Source organism: Portunus trituberculatus, chromosome 46 (genome assembly GCF_017591435.1).
Source record: "Portunus trituberculatus isolate SZX2019 chromosome 46, ASM1759143v1, whole genome shotgun sequence".
In the NCBI taxonomy this organism is placed as follows: domain Eukaryota; kingdom Metazoa; phylum Arthropoda; class Malacostraca; order Decapoda; family Portunidae; genus Portunus; species Portunus trituberculatus.
The window spans coordinates 31,099,979-31,123,383 of record NC_059300.1 but is presented as its reverse complement, the minus strand read 5'-3'; the positions used below and the strand labels follow the sequence as shown (position 1 = coordinate 31,123,383).

General features: G+C 37.9%; 1 protein-coding gene across 2 annotated transcripts; it reads right to left on the bottom strand.

Moving 5' to 3' along the window:
- Window positions 1-1,276: 1,276 nt before the first annotated feature.
- Window positions 1,277-21,763, bottom strand: LOC123520184 (queuine tRNA-ribosyltransferase catalytic subunit 1-like). 2 transcript variants are annotated; one of them, XM_045282216.1, is made up of 11 exons: window positions 21,019-21,763; window positions 19,577-19,789; window positions 17,991-18,080; window positions 16,537-16,690; window positions 16,150-16,285; window positions 9,043-9,204; window positions 6,929-7,097; window positions 5,605-5,799; window positions 4,629-4,783; window positions 2,376-2,712; window positions 1,277-1,547 (listed from the first exon to the last, which is right to left on the bottom strand). In XM_045282216.1, the coding sequence occupies exons 2-11, from the start codon at window positions 19,724-19,726 to the stop codon at window positions 1,335-1,337; spliced, it is 1,761 nt and encodes a 586-aa protein (XP_045138151.1). In that variant the 5' UTR covers window positions 19,727-19,789; window positions 21,019-21,763; the 3' UTR covers window positions 1,277-1,334. The 2 variants fall into 2 exon arrangements, with proteins under 2 accessions (XP_045138151.1, XP_045138152.1); XM_045282217.1 differs by lacking the exon at window positions 21,019-21,763 and adding an exon at window positions 18,722-18,843 and having other exon boundaries at window positions 19,577-19,711.
- Window positions 21,764-23,405: the final 1,642 nt, after the last annotated feature.

The window sequence follows — 23,405 nt, the reverse complement described above, 5'->3', positions numbered from 1 at the left end:
GCCCGCGGGACATGATTTGCGGACTAATGTCGAATTAATGTCCTTCTTTCATATTAAACTAATGTCCTTCTTTCAGGTTAAACTAATGTCCTTTCAGGTTAAACTAATGTCCTTTCAGGTTAGACTAATGTCCTTCTTTCAGGTTAGACTAATGTCCTTCTTTCAGGTTAAACTAATGTCCTTTCAGGTCGAACTAATGTCCTTTCAGGTTAGACTAATGTCCTTCTTTCAGGTTAGACTAATGTCCTTCTTTCAGGTTAGACTAATGTCCTTCTTTCAGGTTAGACTAATGTCCTTCTTTCAGGTTAGACTAATGTCCTTCTTTCAGGTTAATCTAATGTCCTTCTTTCAGGTTAATCTAATGTCCTTCTTTCAGGTTGAACTAATGTCCTTTCAGGTCGAACTAATGTCCTTCTTTCAGGTCGAACTAATGTCTTTCTTTCAGGTCGAACTAATGTCCTTCTTTCAGGTCAAACTAATGTCCTTCTTTCAGGTCAAACTAATGTCCTTCTTTCAGGTCAAACTAACTAATGTCCTTTTTTCAGGTCAAACTAACTAATGTCCTTCTTTCAGGTCAAACTAATGTCCTTCTTTCAGGTCGAACTAATGTCCTGTCAGGTCAAACTAATGTCCTTTCAGGTTAAACTAATGTCCTCCTTTCAGGTCAAACTAATGTCCCTCTTTCAGGCTAAAGTAATTTTTTTCTTGTAGTTTTTTTTTTTTTCTCTTGCAGGTATAAGTAATTTCTTTTCGATATTGGAGGTCAAAATAACTTGTCTTGCTGTGCCCTTTGGTCTAGACTGTCTTTATTACTAATGCGTTACCAGGCAACAAGGAGCAGCTCGCCACTGTGATACCCGGCCCTTGAGGGGATAATACTCACCTTTGTGAGGAGGATCTGGACAAACAAACAAACAAACAAAAACACACACACAACACACACACACACACACACACACACACTCTCAAATTTTTATATCTAATATCCTGCATTTTTATTACAGTAACGTCACCAGAGGTCAGTGAGGTGCCAGTGGCGAGGAAGGCAAGCCGCTATGACCCTGGTAAAGGAGACAGCAGGTAGTGGTGGTGGAGTGCTGCATCTGTACTCCATCAACATGTAATGTAAGGCTGTCTTTAAATCATGCTTTGTTTATTTCTAAAGATCTAAATGCTGATGTGTGTATAAGTTTCCAGGTGTGTGTGTGCACAGGTTTGGGTGGGTGGGACACATGTACGCTCAAACACAATACACTCTGGTGATCAAAGTATCAAAATTTGTCTCTTTTTATTTTCATTATTCAACCATAGAAGTGAAAATAAAATAAAACAAGTTATGGCAAGTCAGGGACTGTCCAGCCACAAGCACTGTAAAGTTGATCAATTCTGTCTTGAAGTTTCCTGAGAGTGTTACTATCAACCTTGCCTTGGCATGGCTGCTGGTGGGGAGATAATGCTGATGGCTGCTTTACTGGAGTTAAGGGAGTGCTGTAGCAAAGATCTGCCAGAGTCTTCACCTGCTTTAACACCTGCTCCATTTCTGCTGCCTAGTGGTAAAGACAAAAAATGGTAATTTTTATATTCAAGAGTTTGATGCTTAAAATTAAACAAACTGACCCTTCATAATATTTGATGCCTAATCCCTCAAAGGTAATGTGCAAGGAAGGCTATAGCACGAATATCCCAAAATATTATGCCCATTACAATTTTTTTCATGTTAATACAGGCAAACACCTAGAAGCAAATAGTAGTGGAAATCTATTATGAAAATGAATAAAGCTCAATCAACACAGGATGACAGAATAATGGAGAAGATACTGATAGCATTGTAGAGCAATGGCAAAACACAACTATAATGACACAGATTGTAGTAAAAATATGAGAGAGGAAAGGTAATATCACAGATGTACAAACTGATATTCATTACAACATGAAAGATGACAGAAACTGTGGGTCAGTAGAAACTCTGGGTTTACTGACAAGTTTATATTCACGATAGTGTGATATTCCATCCCGACAAACATGAAAGAAACCCTTAAGCACAATAATGGGAAGATAAGGTCCTCTTTTAGATCTAAGGCTGTCTACACAAAGAATTACAAACAATGTTTGCAAACTGTTGAGAAAGTTTCCAAATAGTTTGCAAACTGTTTGATTTATGGCATTGAATCGTGCAATTATCTGATAATTTTCTGGAAAAGAAGTATCCACTGTAAACAGAATTAAATGCATGCAAATATTTATTCGTCCTTCCAGTGATGAGTTTCAAGAACAATCATAATTACATTACAATTAATATTCTGTATCAATAAAATACCACTGATTTATGAAAATATAACCTTACTAAACTAATAAGAGTCCATGAAAGTACAAACCTGAGCCTCTTCCTCTCTCTGGCTTGTTTTATGAGAGAGTGCCATAAGTTGACCCTCCATGCGTGCCAGTGCCAGGCTGGGATTAATTTTAGGATCAGCAACAAACCCTGACTGAAATCCATTGCATCTGCCAAGCTCTTCTGACTGTTCAAAGTCTCCTAATATAGCTTCTCGGTAACCTGTCAAATTTAGATGCTCAAAGCCAGACTGAAGACCAGTCACTCCCTCTACTCTTGTTGCCATTCCTTGTCTTCTCTCGTCCATAGGTTCATCATCCTCATCATTCCAAACCTCATCTGATGTGTTGGTCTCATCTTTTGGATTTTTTCTGCAGATCGTGTGGAAACAAAATATTACCAAACCTGACAATCCTGAAAGGCTATAGAATGTTACTGCAAGAGCTTGCTAATAATTGAGGAATTATGAAGCCTACCTAAGAATAACATCAATGACACAAGGAAAATGTACTTCAGAATAAAAAAAAACAATATGCAAACCAGGAAAAAATTACACGATATTGGAAGAAAGATAAGGAAAGCAAAATATATTACAAGACTCACACAAAGACGCAGTGTTCTCACATTCATGGTTTAACCTGCTCTCATACCCACACTCTTAACTAAATTTAATGTGATACCTGGCTACGATTACAGTGTCACTCACAAACTGAATTTATCTGTGTGCTGTATATCTCTCACCTAACTCTTGTGAGTATAAGAAATTTTTACTAAATAACTTCTAAGGTGGAGCACATTGACTCTTTCCTTTTGTGGAGATCACCATTCCTGGAGACTTTCATGTTCACCACCAGTTTTGGCTTTCCTCTCCCTTCACTGACCATCCTGCTGACAAGCCTTTAATTTTGCTATCCTCCACATTCAAGAGCAACCTATACCTTCCAAACCTTAGTTTACACAGCCTGTTCTTGTACTATACATGATTGAGAGGTGGCCAAGAAGGTTCTTAAGCCTTCCATCACCTGAATCTCATGTGGTTTATATTTCTACCCAGAATCATGTTCAATCAGTTCTCCAACTAATCAAAACTCCTTCATTAGTAGAAACTGTCAAAATCTCTCAAGATCCAACTCACTTTATGAATTCTGGCACATTGGCAAAAAACATCTCCAGTAATTTTCTGTCTCCTCTGGCAAAGATTTTCAGTATCTGAAGGGGATCATGCATAAGAAAAGCAAACTTTAAGGAATATTATAATGTTTAACAAAGAATCAAACTATCATTTCATCAGAAATGCTGCAAAGAAGGTTCATGCTATTTTCATAATCGGTCTACCATCCATCATAATAATTGTTCATTTTTTCAATCACTTTCTTTGGGTAAGTTTCACTGAGCTCCTCTACTGTACTTTTGACAGTAAAGACAGCACCTTTCCCAACCACAGAAACTGAAATAGATGTGGACAGACAACTTGTTGGGATAGTGACACCAATGATGCCATGCACTCTGACAAAATGGCAAATGATTTGAATCTTGCTTCCTGGATTATTTATTTATTTTTTCTATTCAGAAACAAATTAGTAAAGGTCCAACAGTGTCACTTGATATGAATTCATTAAATAAAAGCTAATTAGACATAGCCACGACAAGGAAACAGGAGTACAGGGAGGAGATCCCTAATCACCTTGTTCCATTCTCTTGAAAGCCAATATTGAAAGGAGAAAAAATTTGCTTAGTCTAAATCCTATGCAGAGGACACACACACACGCACACATACACACAAGCATGATATGCCCAAGGCTGGAATATGCAGCAGTGGTATGGTCTCCGAGCTCTAAAAAGGATAAGAAAATTGGAAAGGATACAGAAGACTGCTACTAAGATGGTGCCGGAATCAAAGGATCTCACATAAGAAGAATGACTGAAAGAAATGGGACTGCCAACCTTACAAGATAGAAGAGAACGGGGGGACCTAATAACAAATAGACAAAAAAGACCTGGTGCTGTTGACGGAAGAAGATGGAAGGACAAGAGGACATGAAAAGAAGATCAGGATAAGGCAGTGTGTGAAGGATATTGGAAAATACAGTTTTCCACACAGAACGGTGGAAAAATGGAATGCATTGGATAATGGAATTGTTACAGCACATAGTGTGTATAACTTTAAAGAAAAACTAGATAAATGGAGATATGGAGACAGGACATTATGAGCCCTGCTAAAACCCTGTAAAATACAACTAGGTAAACACACACACACACACACACACACACACACACACACACACACATTACTTATTTTTTGTGGTGAAGGTGGATGTTGACAGCAGCCAAGGCATCAGTAACCCACTTTGGACACTCTTGTCCCTTGTAGTACTTCTCTACAAATTCCCTCACAAACTCCTCAAACTGGCCATTCTTGATGCTCTCTCGAATCTGCCGCATCAGTCTCATCTGGGAAATGGGAGCAAAAATACTAGTAAAAGTGAATCAGTAATATAATTTTTCTAAGTACTAATTTACAAAGCTACAAAATCATACAAAAAATAAATTACCATCAATACCTAAACATCTATCTACTTATCTATTACAACTTCCTTACAGTATGACTGAACTGGGCAACCAACACACACACACACACACACACACACACACAAAGAAGGGAGAGAGGAGACCTGATACAAGTTTATAAATTGATCAATGGAATGGACCAAGTGGATAATGAGAAACTGATCCTGAGAGAAGAATATGACATCCGAAGCACAAGATCGCATAGTAAAAAGCTGAGAAAAGGAAGATGTCTGAGAGATATTAAAAAATATAGTTTCCCGCAGAGATGTATTGAGACGTGGAACAGTTTAGATGAAGAAGTAGTGTCTGCAACGAGTGTGCACACTTTTAAAGTAAGATTGGATAAGTGTAGATATGGAGACGGGGCCACACGAGCATAAAGCCCAGGCCCTGTAAAACTACAACTAGGTAAATACACACACACACACACACACACACACACACACACACACACACACACACACACACACACACACACACACACACACACACACACACACACACACACACACACACACACACACACACACACACATACACACACACACACAGCTAAAGGAATGTAAAAAGAAAAATGGATCAGGAAAGATGGAGGTTCTCATGCCATAGTCATCGTTTTCAGGATCATTTCTAGAGGGAACAAGGCATCATATAGATACAGATGACAAATAAATGCAAATACATAGACATACATGCATACACACCTGGTATGCAATATTGTGCACTGACAGTAAGTGACAAGCCACAGGTTCCCTGGTTACTATGGTGTTGATATAAGCCCGGCTGTAAGACTTGCAGGTTGAACAGTCACAGGCTTCATCTATGGGTCTCAGGTCACCTGAGAACTCTTTGTTCTTGAGATTGATTTGGCCATAGTCAACCAGAGCACACCCAAATCTCTGCAAACATAATGTTGTTGACAATAGAAGGAAGATACAATGGCAAAAAAAATATGTACGTATGCAGATCCTGATGGTTAACGCTACCAAAAAGAACCGTTGATTAATACATTAAATATATCAAATAATAGAACAATAGAGAAGAAATCTTCCACAAAGCCATAACCTGGCCTTCAGTGAATACCAGATTCCATTATAATGAAGGACATCAGTCTAGTCTAGACTTAAAAGTAATTTTTTAAGTCATTAAAGTGGACTAGCCAATCAAAGTCTGCTTAGACCTAGGAAATTATGATAATATATAAATAAATCAAATAACACATAATATAAAAGAAAGACACAGAAAAATAAATAAATATATAATAATAACAACAATGATGATGATAATAATAATAATAATAATAATAATAATAATAATAATAATAACAACAACAAAAAAGAACAATAAGAAAACATGAGTATTTTCTGTTACCATAATTAAAAATACAAAATGCCCATGACTCACTCACACAAATTAAAGATCAAGTCAATCCAAGTTGGAAATATTTTATGGTCAAATTGTTTTAACATCATGGTTTAGAATTGATGGAACCTTTAAGTATGAATGAGCAGGGATTTAGCAGAGGAAGAGAGGGAGAAAGGCTGCAATGGTGGGTGATGCATCTTTAGAGCATCATTATTATTATTTTTTCACTTTCTGATATTAATTTCCTCAGAATGTTGATGTGATTAATCAAGAATTTTTTAAAACAAAGATACAATAAAATTCAAGAATGTGGTGTATCACTGTAGAAATTAACATTTATAACATAACAAACCTACAGGCACTATAGGCCTTAACATATAAAAAAAAAAGAAAAAAAAAATCTTATATGGCAACTGCAATTAGCTGAAAACTTTGTGTTTATATTTCAATGTCCTGTAACTTCTAAACCATGTCATTAAAAGTATCTGACCATACAATACTTCCAACTTAGAATGACTTAATCTTTCATTTCTATGAGTACATGACTTTCCTTACTGGGCAATATGTATTTTATTCAATGTAATCAACCCTATAGCCAGGTTGGCAAAAATACTATTTGTTTTCTTAGTTTGTATAAATGAATAGAATAATGCCTCCACTTACAGCAGTTCTGGTTGGGAAGACACAATCAAACATGTCCACTCCAAGGGCACAGCACACCACCAAGTCCACGGCCATACCCACACCCATGCAGTAACGGGGCTTGTGGTGCGGCAGCTGCTCCGTGCATTGCAACACCACTGGCCAGAACTTGTCCTTATCCTCACCACCACTGGAGTCGTATATATATATATATATATATATATATATATATATATATATATATATATATATATATATATATATATATATATATAGAGAGAGAGAGAGAGAGAGAGAGAGAGAGAGAGAGAGAGAGAGAGAGAGAGAGAGAGAGAGAGAGAGAGAGAGAGAGAGAGAGAGAGAGAGAGAGAGAGAGAGAGAGAGAGAGAGAGTGTGTGTGTGTGTGTGTGTGTGTGTGTGTGTGTGTGTCACAGTGATTAACATAAAAACTAAGAGAGCAATAAAACTTTTCTTTCCTTCCCTAAGACTTCCATTTATTTACTGACACATCAATAGTGCTTACAAATCTTGTGCTGGATTCTTTGCAGAGATGTCCATACAATTTCTTGAGTCATGAACTGGATTTCAACATTGATTCTGCTTTATGGTGTTCCAATGTTTAAGAATTGATCAGTTGCAGTGAAAATAAGAAAATAAATAAATAATTAAAGAAAGAGAAAGATAGATAAATAAATAAACAAAATAAACAAATCCATGATGGGACAATGAATATTTGTACACTGTATGTCTGAAAGAGAAGTGGGCCACAGATTCAAAGGCCAAAAAGTGTTACTAACTCAAAGCAATTGGTAAACATAGGATTGGTCTTTTGCTTTATAACTTTTGTTGCCCCTGGCCAGATTTCCCCTCATACATTAACCCCTTCGTTACCGACCCGTCAACCTTATGTAAACAAGGCGGTTTGCTGCCGAACCGACTGCCCACGCACTCCTCCGCATCGTCCGTGCGGTAGTCTTCAGCTTCTCACAAACACCCTGTTCACACTATATTATTTATTTTTATGTTTTCTATCAGAGAAACCCCACAACATGTCATTTGAGTAAAAAAAAATATGCAGCACATGTGTTGGTCCAGAGACACAGAGCAGCAATCACATCTTTCCCCATGAATAACTGAAAACAGTCTAGATCACTCATAGCACTAGCTTCATGATGTAGAATAATACTAGGATGTACATCAGGAAAATCAGTGTTACTTGTAGGTAGAGGGTTAGGTCTGGTGTCAGAGAATGGGTCTGAAAGAAGTGTGAAATCTGTTTGTCTACCAGCAGCTGTGGGGGGTACGGCAGGAGGGCTGCATGACAGGCCACTGCTGGTGGACAACGTCTCAATACTCTCGTCGCCGCTGCTAGCATCACTCTCTACATCACTGATAGCTTCAGGATCAAACAAAGTATCATCACCTTCCATTGATACATCAGACCCCTCAAATTCCCTTTTTGTTCCACCATCATATTCATCTTCACTATCAGTTGTAGAGATATCCATAATTGCGAAGTAAATCCGCGCGTGCTACCACAAAAAACTTCGGGCAGCACTGAACACAAGCTAGAGAATATCGCATTGCGGCACTCGACAAGCATGTGTTGCCATACGTAGGTCAGAAAATATGATGTATAAAAAAAATATAATATGATGATTGGTCTTCACAAATTACGTCACAGCAATGACAATAACTCATTGGTCAAAGTTTATGAAGTTTCAAACCGTCCCACGAATGGCTGCAGCCTTATGTTTGTAAACACAGACACTTGCCACCACGTGGGGTAGAAATAACCCAGAAACTGAGGCCTTGAGAGCCCTCAATACACACAGCTTATAACCGTGGCATGTACGTGTCACGGGGAGCACCCTCGGTTCCTGGAGCGTGAACTCAGCCGTGACACGCACGTGTCACAAAACACACATCCGGTACTGAAGGGGTTAAAAAGATGGCACTTTTTAGCCTGTATTAATGGTGCTAGATGAAATACTGCTGAAAGGCAAAACTATCCATATGTGCACACAAAAATCAATCTCACACAGATTAAGTGTTTCTGAATTTCTCATATGCAAATGAAAAAAAATTGTGAACATAGGTCCATTGTATATAAATGTACATTAATAGTCCCTCACCTGAGACCTCCAATGGCATATCCTGGGGCATCCCTGGCAATGAGCTGCTGCAGGGAGATCTCTCTTAAGTCTGGGAAAAGTCCTCCCTGAACAATGGGAAACAAGTTTTGGGTGGTGCGATTCTTGTTAGCAGCTATGCAGCGGTCCAGCCAACGGGTTGTTCTGCAAGTAATTACAATGTTAATAAAAGGTAAAAACTGAAGAAATCAATAATGTAGAGAGCAGTTGTCTGACAATTTATTATAATGTTCAATGTTTTGAAACATGAAAAGCTGGAATAAGAGGCACATATGAATGTGAGAAAACCAAGATTCAGTTTCTGACTGAGCAATGAAGGACACTTATATAATACAATATAATCTTTTATATATATATATATATATATATATATATATATATATATATATATATATATATATATATATATATATATATATATATATACACACACACACACACACACACACACACACACACACACACACACACACACACACACACACACAGACACACACATGTTTGTGTTTACAGGCTTGTGCACTGCAGCACGTACGGGCTCGTGATATTGAGGATCATTTCAAGAATTATACTTTTGAAACAAAGTGCTTGGAGAAAGAGCTTGGAGTTAAACAGAGGCTCAACTGAGTGAATAACACACACACACACACACACACACACACACACATGAGACGCGGTCGAGCAAGGACGCACTGGTGCCGTTCCGACAATCAGCTGATCTTCACTACATACCTGTTGTACAGTATTTACAGTGGCCTGGGCAGCTAGTGTGGACTCATTTTTTTTCATGAAATCAATTATTAAGGAATGATGAGTGAAAAAGAGATTCCATCAAAATGCAGATATGAGACTAGAGAAGGAATGAAAGCTGATGATGACTATGCTGGTGAGGGAGAGTGCGTATTCGAAGGCTTTGATACGACGAATACTTCACTACTTAAGAGAGTGTTAAATATTGAAGATAAACTAGATAAATTGATAAAGGAGAATATGGAAATGAAAGAGAATGAAGAACAGGAAAAAGAGTTTATAAAACTGAGAGAAAGGATAAAAAAAGTGGAAGAAAACGAAGCTAGGCTAAGAGCGGAAAACGAAGAACTAAAAAAGGAAGTAGCTAACTACAAAAAGCAGATGGAAGAAGGACTCGGTAAAGCCGAGAAAGAAAAAGAGAAGCTGAAAGATCTAGTAAACAAGGAAGAGGAAAGAGTACAGAATGTGATTAAAAAAGAAGTACAAGCATGGAGAGTCCAAGATAAGAAAGATAAGGCTGATTTTCAGGTGATTCAAGAACAACTTAAAGAAAAAGAAGAAAATATGACAAACAAAATGATAGGAGTCCTCAAGACAAAAGAAAATCTAGTTAGAGAATTTGCAGAAAAAAAGAAGAGTGTAGTCATATTTGGAATAAAAGAAAAAAATATAAAATATAGACCAAGAAGAGAAAAAGAAGAAATGAAATCAGTCAAAGACCTACTGAAGAATCTAAACGACGAAGATAGGCAGAACTTGAAGAAAGTAGAAGAAATAAACAGAATGGGAAACAGAATGGGACCATATCAAGAAGGAAAACGAGACCAAAAAAAATAAAATACTTAAAATACTACTAAAATCAGCAACAGAAGAAATATTATATAGAACAACAAAACTTAGAGAAACAGAAGGCTGCAAGGATATCTATATAAAGAAGAATAGAAATGAGGAAGAAAGGAAGAGATACAATGAACTGGCAGCAGCAGTAAGGAAAAAGAATAATGAAAGGTCAGAAGAGGAAAAAAGGCATTTTTTGGAGAATTCTAGGAGACAGGATAAGGAAATGGTATATAAACGAGAAGGAAGAGAAAAAGTGGAACAAGTTTAACTAAAATGATAAAGGCAAAAGACTAAAAATGATGTATACGAACATAGACGGGGTTTTATCAAGTAAACTAGAATTAAGAGATTACATAAATAAAGAAAATCCAGATATTGTATGCCTGGCTGAAACAAAACTAAATAAGGCAATCAAAATAGACTTGGATAATAGGTATAATGTATGGAGAAGAGACAGAGTGGGTAAAGGAGGAGGAGGAGTCATGATTATGTTAAGGAAAGAGATAGTGATAAACCAAGTGGAATGTGGGGAAGGAAAAGCAGAAGTATTGTATATTAAGATGCATATTAATAAAAAAGAGTTAACAATCATTGTAACATATGTGCCACCAAAAACAAATTCATGGATCAATCAAGAATATAAAGACATGATAGATGACACAATAAGGAGTTGTTAAAGAAATGAAAAAAAGTTATATTAGTAGGAGATTTCAACTGTAAAGAAGTGGACTGTGAAAATTATGAAAGTGGTATGGGGGAAGAAGCCTGGGGAGAAAGATTCTTGAACCTAATGATAGACAATATGATGAACCAGTGAGTAAAGGAATGCACAAGATTCAGAGGAAACGACGAGCCGGCGAGATTGGACCTAGTTTTTACAAGGGGTATACAAATGAATGATGATATAAGATATAAGTGCCCATTGGGAAAGAGTGACCATGTAATATTAGAAATAGATATAGAAGAGGGAAAGGAAGATAGAGACGATTCATACAAAGGAGACCGATTAAATTACAGAAAGGCTGATATTGAGAATCTCAAGAACTATTTTAAAAACGTAAACTGGGAGGAGATGGAAAACTCAGAGACGATGCAAGAGAAATATAACTTATTTTTGGAAATATACAAAACAGGAGTCAGGGAATATGTCCCAAAATATAGACCTAAAGAAGAAGGAAAGAAAGATTGGTTTAATGCAAGGTATGCTAGGGCAAAGGAGAAAAGAGATGGAGCATGGAAAAGGTGGAGGAGAAATAGAAATCCAGCAAATAAGGAAAACTTCAAGGCAGCAAGAAATGAATATGTTAAGGTGAGGAAGGAAGAGGAAAAGAACTTCGAAAAGGACATTGTCGAAAAATGTAAGGAGCAACCAAAATTGTTCTATAGATTCATAAATGGAAAAATTAGGCAAAGAGAAACAATAGAAAGGTTAAAAGGAGAGAATGGGATGGTGGAAGACCCAAAAAGTATGGCAGAACTATTAAATAATAAATTCCAGGAGGTCTTTACTAAGGAATCCAAATTTGAAAGGCCACAGGGTAATAGAGAGAATCTATATGAAAGAGATTAAAGTAACCAAGCTTGAAATAAAAGAGTTAATGAAGGAACTGGATGAAGAGAAGGCAATGGGACCAGATGAAGTCTCAGGCAGAATACTGAAAGAATGTAGGGAAGAACTAGCAAGTCCTATATACAGTACCCTCCCGAGTTTAGCGCTATCCGAGTTTCGCGATCCTCGAGTTTGGTGCTTAGTCCTAAATTCTTACCATCCCGAGTTTGGCGCTGTATCGCCCCGAGTTTCGCGCTGCTTTGACAAGTATCGGTCGCGTTTACTTCTGGGCGGCGTCACGTATGCTGCCCCAAGACTCCTGCAGTTGGCTGAATGAGCTGAACACGTGTGCACGCGTCCTTAGCCCTCTTCCACCAGCATCTTGATAGTTCTTATATGCAAGCTAATTAATTGTGATGTCAGGAAATAAAGGAGGCACTGCAGCATGTGGCTCAAGAAACCTACTTCGGCAAAAGGAAGCAGGCCAGAGAGGCAGGGTAAGAAGAAAAGACTGTTAAACATGAAGGAGAAAGGTGAAGTGTTGGATAAGCTTGATGTTGGAATGGGACCTGTTGCCGTTGGAAACTTGTTCAACATTAGTGAGTCTACTGTTAGAGGAATAAGAGCGAAATGTGAGGAAATAAAACGTTTCCTGAAAGACGCTCGAGGGAGCTCTGTGATTCAAGTTGCTCACATCACGCATCCTACAAGCAAGTTGATGGTAACAACAGAACACTATTTGAAGAAATATATTGTTGACAAAAATGACCGAAATGTGTGCATATCTTCTGGTAAGGTAAGACAGAAGGCAAGAGAAATATATGCTGCAGTGGCACGTAAGTTAAACATTGACAATCCTCCACCTTTCTCTGCTAGTAATGGCTGGTTCTCAAGGTTAAAAAGACACTGTTCAAGAGGGCACGATGTCTGGGTGAAGCAGCAGACGATCTACAGAAGAGGTGGAAAGTTTCATTGGTGTCTTGAAACAGATGACTGAGGACGGCGGTTACGATCTCCGTCAAATATTCAACGCCGATGAAACTGGGTTTCACTGGAAACAACAACCAAAATCAACCATAATCGCCAAAGAAAGGAAGCCCAGAGGGCACAAGGAAAGTAAGCAACGCTTCAGTGTTCTTTTTACAGTCAATGCAACTGGAGACTGTAAAATGAAGCCACTTGTTCTGTACACCGCTGCCCGCCCTCACCCTTATCGTAACAAGGACATGAAAAATCTGAATGTGCACTGGACCTGCAACAAGAAAGGATACATGACAGCTGTCACCTGCTTGGATTGGTTTGATAACCACTTCATACCTGAAGGAAAGAAATACTGCGAGAACAACAATCTGGCTTTCAAGTTGATGCTGCTGTTGGGCAACGCACCCGGGCATCCAACGTTTCTGAAGGAACACGACTTCTGCGAAGTCGTGTTCCTTCCCCCTAATACAACCTCTATTATACAGCCCTTGGATCAAGAAATTATCGCCAATGTCAAGCTTGAATACACCCACCAATTTATCGGTATTTTGAAATAAGGGAGTAAAGTGGGGAGGAAAAAAAATCAGTTTCGTCCCGGGCCAGAATGAATAAGCGTTTTTACATTGTTTTCAATACCCCGAGTTTAGCGATTCTCGAGTTTGGCGCTATATCTTCAGAAGAAAGCAAGCGCTAAACTTGGGAGGGTACTGTACATCATAAAATGCTCAATAGAAAATGGAACAGTACCAGTAGAATGGAAAAGAGCTGAGGTGGTTCCCATATATAAGAGCGGAAGGAAGAACCTTTAAATTACAGACCGGTATCACTAACTAGTGTAATATGCAAGATGTGTGAAAGAATAATAAAGAAACAATGGATCGAGTTCCTTGAAGACAACAAATTAATATCAAATAGCCAATTTGGTTTTAGAAAAAGACGGTCGTGTGTAACTAATTTATTGAGTTTCTATTCTAGAATAGTTGATAGAGTACAAGAGAGAGAGAGGGATGGGTTGACTATATTTATTTGGATTTAAAAAAGGCATTTGACAAAGTGCCACATGCAAGATTACTATGGAAGTTAGAGAAGGGTGGCTTAAAAGGAAGCACACTGAGATGGATAGAAAATTATTTGAAGGGAGAGAAATAAGGACGGTAGTTAAAGATATGAAGTCCAAGTGGAGAGCAGTAGAAAGCAGAGTGCCACAGGGGTCAGTATTGGCACCAATACTTTTCCTCATTTATATTAACGACATGCCAGGAGTGAACAGCTACATAAATCTGTTTGCAGATGATACGAAACTGTGCAGAGTTATAAAGCAAAAAGAGGATTGTGAAATACTGCAAGAAGACATAAATAAGATCTGGGAATGGAGTAAAAAGTGGGAAATGCAATTCAATGTGAACAAAAGCCATGTCATGGAAATGGGAAAGAGTGAAAGACGACCTGTGGGAATCTATAAGATGGGAGATGGAGTAAAACTGGAGAAAGTTAAAAAGGAAAAGGACTTAGGAGTGACGATGGAAGCCATATTGATAGAATTTTTAGAGAAACATATAATTTGCTAAGGAATATTGGAATAGCATTTCACTACATGGACAAAGAAATGATGAAGAAATTGATAAGTACTATAATAAGACCCAGATTGGAATATGCAGGAGCAGTGTGGACCCCTCATAAAAAGAAACACATAAGGAAATTGGAGAGACTACAAAAAATGGCTACAAGAATGATTCCAGAATTTGAAGGGATGACATATGAGGAGAGACTAAAGGCTATGGATCTACCAACCCTGGAACAAAGAAGGGAGAGAGGAGACCTGATACAAGTTTATAAATTGATCAACGGAATAGACCAAGTGGATAATGAGAAACTGATCCTATGAGAAGAATATGACATCCGAAGCACAAGATCGCATAGTAAAAAGCTGAGAAAAGGAAGATGTCTGAGAAATGTTAAAAAACATAGTTTCCCGCAAAGATGTATTGAGACGTGGAACAGTTTAAATGAAGAAGTAGTGTCTGCAACGAGTGTGCATACTTTCAAAGTAAGATTGGATAAGTGTAGGTATGGAGATGGGACCACACGAGCATAAAGAATGTAGGGAAGAACTAGCAAGTCCTATATACAGTACCCTCCCGAGTTTAGCGCTATCCGAGTTTCGCGATCCTCGAGTTTGGCGCTTAGTCCTAAATTCTTACCATCCCGAGTTTGGCGCTGTATCGCCCCGAGTTTCGCGCTGCTTTGACAAGTATCGGTCACGTTTACTTCCGGGCGGCGTCACGTATGCTGCCCCAAGACTCCTGCAGTTGGCTGACTGAGCTGAACACGTGTGCACGCGTCCTTAGCCCTCTTCCACCAGCATCTTGATAGTTCTTATATGCAAGCTAATTAATTGTGATGTCAGGAAATAAAGGAGGCACTGCAGCATGTGGCTCGAAGAAACCTACTTCAGCAAAAGGAAGCAGGCCAGAGAGGCAGGGTAAGAAGAAAAGACTGTTAAACATGAAGGAGAAAGGTGAAGTGTTTGGATAAGCTTGATGTTGGAATGGGACCTGTTGTCGTTGGAAACTTGTTCAACATTAGTGAGTCTACTGTTAGAGGAATAAGAGCGAAACGTGAGGAAATAAAACGTTTCCTGAAAGACGCCGAGGAGCTCTGTGATTCAAGTTGCTCACATCACGCATCCTACAAGCAAGTTGATGGTAACAACAGAACACTATTTGAAGAAATATATTGTTGACAAAAATGACCAAAATGTTAAAAAATATAGTTTCCCGCAAAGATGTATTAAGACGTGGAACAGTTTAAATGAAGAAGTAGTGTCTGCAACGAGTGTGCATACTTTCAAAGTAAGATTGGATAAGTGTAGATATGGAGATGGGACCACACGAGCATAAAGCCTAGGCCCTGTAAAACTACAACTAGGTAAATACACACACACAACCATGACAGTAATAGAACTGTACCTGTGAGTGGCAACTTCAAAGCGCTTGTAGTCTTTCTCCACCACATTGACCACATCATCCAACTGCATCATGATGTCAGCACCAATGGCATTCTGGATGGCTATGCTCTCCTCGGGCGTCAACAAACACTCAGAGCCTGATCCATGAGAAGAATGCCAGTCATTACAAACACTCTAGACTGCTATGCTCTACTCTGGTGTCAAGTCTCTCTCTCTCTCTCTCTCTCTCTCTCTCTCTCTCTCTCTCTCTTGTTTATCCTCTTCATCTAGTTGATATATATATATATATATATATATATATATATATATATATATATATATATATATATATATATATATATATATATATATATATATGGACTTACAACTCCAGGTAAGAAATACATACCATCATAAGGGGAGCGGAATTTCACTCCCTCTTCTGTGATCTCTGCCAGCTTTAGGAGAGACACCATTTGGAAGCCTCCAGAGTCAGTGAGTAATGCTTGGTCCCAATTCATGAATTTGTGCAATCCTCCTAACTGTGTGAGATTTTCCTTGCCCTGAGGGAGAATTACTTTCTTTAGAATATTTGCAATCTACCACTAGTACAAATCTATACATATGAATACATGCATGAAGTAATTAATGCCTCAATACATCAGGCTAATTGATCACCCAAATACAAGACAGAAGTATTATAAGAAAGTGTTAAACAAACAAACAGGTAAATAAACAATTACAAAAAAAAAAAAAAAAAAAAAGTGGGTCAAATGTCATTCTAAAATGAGATATCAAGGAATCTAATCCCATTCTGGCTTTATCAGACTTTTTACAACAAATGTTATAATTCAAATGCCAAAAAGACAATTTAGATACATAGCACTTCTCTTTCATGGTCATCCAAATTGTCATATTATCTACACACATTTTGGAAACCTTCCAGATTATTTTATCAATTTATTTTTACAAATTCTAATATGATACTTTTATTCTAGTTAGTTTAGTATAATGTACTCATTCCTTTATCAAATGTTCAGGCCAATACATTAGTTCCACACCTCAGAATTTTAGAATGAGAATGTTCAATTGTGGGGTGATTTATTAAAACAAATAGAACAGTGTATATAATTCATCACTGGTTTCCCTATAGTATAAAGGACAATGTGACAAAATCTTGGTAATCATACAATAAAAGCAAACATTTCAGTTTAATTTTCAAAGCAAATAATGAAATTTATGTCTACATAAAAAAATAAATAAATAGATATCAGAACAGTGAAATCCTGGTTAATATATCAATATAAGCCAAATTTGACTTTAAATAACACAACAATATAACAAGAAAGTATTTCCTTATTGCAATTTTCAGTGTGTGTGTTTTATAATTTCATAGTGTATTTGTAAGCATAGTAACATTAGATAGTAAATACACCTAAGTTGTTTCTCTGTCAGGCAATGTGACTTAGCCACAGCAAAGAAGTTGGCCTATGTGTGTGTTTAACTCTATCAAATGAGATGAGGTTAGCTTGTAACTTGATCTTTGTTAGAAGTGCAGTCCTCTTACTTCTTCTACCACTAAGAAGAGATTTTTAGTGATCTAATAATTCAAACTTTGTTTTAAACTTCTAAAGATGAGTTGTAAAGCAAGTGCATTGAAGTAACTACTACAACTGACTCCTAGTTCATTTGATGGTGATACAGATGGGTCAGACAGAGAAACATAGAAACAGAATGGTATACACAGAAACATGAACAGAGAAACAGATGACCAAAGAAATAGATGGACAAAAAAAGTTATAAGTAAATAGACAAACATACTGAGGAAGAGACAGGTCATGTGGTAGGAAAGGATATGCTCACTGGTTGGGTTCCCAGGTGATAAGTGTTGCCAAGAATAAGGCCAGCTCCTGTATCCTTCACTTGCTGGGGGAGAAGTCCTTTCATGGTACCCTGTGATAGATAGTTTTATTTCATTATATATATATATATATATATATATATATATATATATATATATATATATATATATATATATATATATATATATATATATATATATATATATATATATATATATATATATATATATATATATATATATATATATATATATATATATATATATATATATATATATATATATATATATATATATATATATATATATATATATATATATATATATATATATATATATATATATATATATATATATATATATATATATATATATATATATATAGTCTACTACAAGCATTATCTATAATATCACTATAATATTAGTGGAACTAACAAATGGCTTAAATATAGTTGGCTGGTGAATAACTAATTTCTTATATAGTTTAAATCAACTGATACACTTATTCTACATCATGTGACCCCATGATTAACGGTTCTATACTATGGGTGCCATACGTCCGGATTTTCCCGAATATGTCTGGAATTCAGATAACGAAATCTGCGTCTGGGGGGGATTTTTGAAAATCACTCAAATGTTCAGAATTTCACCTTCCATCAGTAACTGTTAAAAAATCACATTTATTAAATTTCCTTGGGTTGAAATGATAGGAAAGAGAGAGAGAGGGATTCACCACGTAGTAGCTGCTTTGGTTTGGTTTCAGTCAAGACTCTGACGTGTATGGGTCCTGTATGAAGTCAGTGCTCGCAGCCTTCCCAACGTCGCCTCACGTCGTGCCCCAGTCTTTAACCAGCTCTGATAGGGGTCAGTTTGGATTACTGTTTGCTGCCTTGTGACCTTGTCATTACAACTATCACTTGTTCTTGTCAAGATGCCCAAACGAAAGTGTAAATTCACTGCAGAGATGCAGAACAAATTCCCGTGCTTCATAAAAGGCAGGGATGAGTGGGAAGCTGAGTGTTTGCTGTGTAAACCAGGAACATTTGTCTCACTGGCACATAAAGGCATTAATGACTTACAGTCACATGATTATCAGCCATATGCAAAGGTAAATAAGTTGAGTTTCTTTTAATTAATTTACATGTTCTCCAGTATCATATCAGAACCATAATCAAGTGTTAGTGAAGGTGTCCGGAATTTTAATAGCTCATATATGACAAGTTGACAACCCTATTCTATACTCAAATTGACTGGTTGACTTACTGGTGTCACAACATTGAAGCTTTTAAAGTTTTCTTAGGTTTTATTTGCTATGAATCAGTAGTATTACTTTTCTCGTCCTCAATAAGATAGTTTAAAAGAATCTTGTACAGAGAACTACCTGTCCGTCCAGTAGAAAGTGTGTGCCAATGATTATGTCAGATAAGCAGTGTTCACCTCCTGTTTGCCCCTATTGGTTAATCTTACAGCCTTCTTATCTCAATTGCCTTTATCCAGGGAACTTATGTGTTATCAACTTGGGATTCTGTTAGCTTATACAGTTTTCTATAGAATTCTTAGCAAGAATATCAAGAGTGTTAAAACCTACCTGTGTTCCAACAGGCATGAAGGCTGGAAGCTCCACAGTTTGGTGTGGCAGTGTCATCAGGCTGGTCCGTGCCTTGCTCTTGCCACATTCGGCCAGGATCCTGAAACTCAGTGCAGGGCTGGAGTTTCCCACTGTGGTCAAGGACGCCATTCTCTTCTATGGTTCAGGAAAAGTTAGATGTAGCTCGCTTCTGGTCCACTGGTCTGGTAGTTACTGTGAATCAATCAATATTTCATTTGCTTAAAAAAAATAGGCACAGTATAAAGATACAAACAACAAATCATGTAATTTTATTGAGATAATGTTAAAGTTGCAAAAATCAAATATTTATTCAAACATTTTAAAACCATGAAACATGTATACAGTAACCTCTGATATTTGCTGTAACTTCCTGAAATGGAGGGCCAGAATGATTCTCCATTAGCATACATAGTTTCTATACATTTATGTTGAGTCCTCTCACTTTTTCCAAATCCTTACTTAAATCCTAACTTACCATGTTGTCCCATACATCCTTAACACCCACATAGCTACACTAAATATGTGTGTGTGTCATGTTTCACATGGAGGAGTGTGTCATGTGTCATGAAGAGGAGTGAGACATGTCATGTGGAGGGGTGTCATATATAGAGGTGTAAATATGACATGTGTCACATGAAGGGCTGTGTCATGCATCATGAAGAGGGGTGAGACATGTCATGCATCACATGGAAGGCTGTGTCAGATGTCACATGGAGGGTTATGTCATTAGTCACAAGGAGGGATGTCTGGGGGTTGCAGCCTCCCCTGCTAGATGTTTAAGTTAGGTTTGGTTAGGTTAGTGTAAAGACTTTAGGGGGGTCTGTTGTCTAGGGAAGAGGTCTGGGGGTGCACAGCCTGCTAGAAGATGCTTAGGTTAGGTTTGGATAGGTTAGGATAAAGACCCCAGGAGGGGTCTGGGGGCACAACCCCCCCCCCAGATAGTTTAGGCTAAGGGGGTCTGCAGACTTTTTTGGGGGTAAAATTTTGCTTAATGTGCCCCAAAGCTTGCTGAGAGGGAAGGGGGTACTTAAGAATATTTAAGGAGTGCTAATGGCAAGATTTACCAGGCAGTGTCATGTGTTACGTGGAGGGATGTGTCATGTCTCATGTGTATAATGTACTACGTGGAAGGGTACGTCATATATCACGAGGAAGGATGTGCCATGTGGAGGTGTATGCCACGTGGACGGATGTGTCATGTCACATTGACGGCTATGTCGTTTCATGTGCAAGGATGTGTTATGTGACACGTGGATGTCTGTCATATATCACGTGGAAGGATACCATATCATGTGTCACGTGGAGGGGTGTGTTATGTTTCACGTGGAGGAGTGTGTAGTCTCATTTCCTTCTCCATCATGTTATGGTCTAATACTTCTTACTGTCATTTACTCTTCCAGCTTGTCAATGTCTATTCTTACTTGTTCTCTGTCCCTTTCCTGTGATACTTGACTATTTGTTAAGGGTGCGAAGATCTGGCGATCTTATGAGCCCTGGGAAAGTCTTGTGGGGTTATCACAGGTGTGGTAGCTAACTCGTCTTCCTCAGGAAAGCACAGGCGGAGGTTAGCTGATTGGCATGAAGTGGCCGCGAGGTGAGTGGGCAGGTGCCGTGTTGTAATGTTCAGAGCCGAGAATTAGGAGCACAATCCCGCGTTTGGGGGAGTGGACACGCGGGCAGTGGAGTAGGAAGTGTTCAGTGGTCTCTGGGACTGTCTTAAACAAGAGGCAGAGGGGGCTAGGAGACAACCACAGGTGGAGCACGTGAGCGTTGAGTTATTGTGGCCCATGCAGATTGCGGAGACTGGCTGTAGCGATATCTTAGACACGGGACCCTTGCCGTATCCAAGGCTGCGAGGAAGAGTCTGCCCTGTACTGGCCCATGGAGGTGATGTGCAAGGCATTATCGAGTATGTTGTTTCAGAGTGCGCAACAGACGTGTGAGATTAGGCGCTTGGCGGTGGAGAGGGTTAGAGGTAGTGGTGTTGTTTATGGTGAAGAGGGCTATCTTGTCTGCGGCGTCGGCGACCTTTTACCGCGAACACTTGAATAAGAGGTTACCCACTGAAGGTATCTTCCAGCCTGGGCATCGAGGTGGAAGAGGGTTTCTTATGTCGTCGACATAGTTGAATGGCGAGAGAGAGGTCGGTAGATGGAGGGATGAGAATAGATCATGTAGGTACACGACTGCCTTATTTCTGGGGAGGAAGGTGCGGTATGACAGAGCCGGCTGGATGACACACAGCGTGTGTGTGTCTATCCATCTATCTATCTATCTATCTATATATATATATATATATATATATATATATATATATATATATAGAGAGAGAGAGAGAGAGAGAGAGAGAGAGAGAGAGAGAGAGAGAGAGAGAGAGAGAGAGAGTTATCATAACATATGTGCCATTGCCACCAAAGACTAATACATGATGTCTTGGTGTACATAAAGAAATGCAAAGTGAAGTGCTAAATTGCTTGGGCAGTATCTTAACAAAGGACAGAAGAATGCTACTTGTTGGGGATCTCAACTGCAGACATGTAAATTTGGAAGAATTGGATGTAAACAGTTACTTCGGATGATGGAGGAAAGTGTTACAACTGGCAATGGTGAACACAATGGACCAATGGGTTGAGTCAAAGAAGGACTTACAAGGTATAGAGGGAAAGAACCATGCTAGATCTGGTATTCACAAATAAAAATTAATCAGAGCCTTGTCCAACCATCAAATACCATATCATATCAGTGATTCTAGATATTGAATTAGAGAATAAGGAAATTTTGAAATGTAATGAAAGAAACAAAAAAGATTGGATCACATCAAGACAAATTTTGAAGGATTAAAAAATATATTTTGGTAGTATTGATTGGAAGGAAACCAGGCAAGGCAAGACAGTCCAAGAGAGGTATATGAAATATTCCTAGACATGTACAATGACGGGGTAAGGAGATATGTTCTTGAATACAGAATAAGAGAGAGCAAACAAATGCTACATGTGCAAAAGCTAAGTGAAAGGATGCAACTTGGAAAAAAATAAGGAAGCAGCAAAATGAAGAAAAAAGCAGTATAAGGAGCCACAAAATAAATGCATTTGAATAAGAAGGGAGGAGGAAAATTTTTGAAAGGGATGTAGTGAAGAGATGTGAAGAGGAGTCCAAGTTTTTTTCATAAGTATATAAATAGAATGATGACAAATAGAGACCATCACTAAGTTAGTTAAGGGAAATATGATATATAAAACAATGGAAGAAGTGAGTGAACTTTTGAACTTCAGTTTTAAATCAGTATTTAATGAAGAGGGAGATTTCATAGAACCAAACAAGCAAGCGAAGCAGGAAGGATTAAGAAACATTGTGGTGCATAAACAGAAAATTAGCTAATTACTAAAAAAAATTATGTAAGAAAGGCAATGGGGCCAGATGGATTGTAAGGATGGACATAGAGACAATGTAGTGAACAACTAGTGGAACCAATTTGGGATGTGATCAACAGCTCTTTAATGAAAGAGAAAAGTACCAAGGGAATGGAAAAGAGCAAATATGGTCCCGATATACAAGAGGAATAAAGACCAAGTCCCTGAATTATAGATCAGTGTGTGTTGTGGGAAAGATTATGAAATTGTAATTAAAGAAAAATAGATAAGAATATCTAGAGGAAAATGAAATAATGAATAACTCTCAATTTGGTATTAGAAAAGAAAGATCATGCATAACAAATTTACTAAGCTTTTATACAAGAGTAATAGATGAGGTACAAGGGAGAGATGGATGCGTTGACATGGTGTATTTAGATATTAAAAAGACTTTCAAC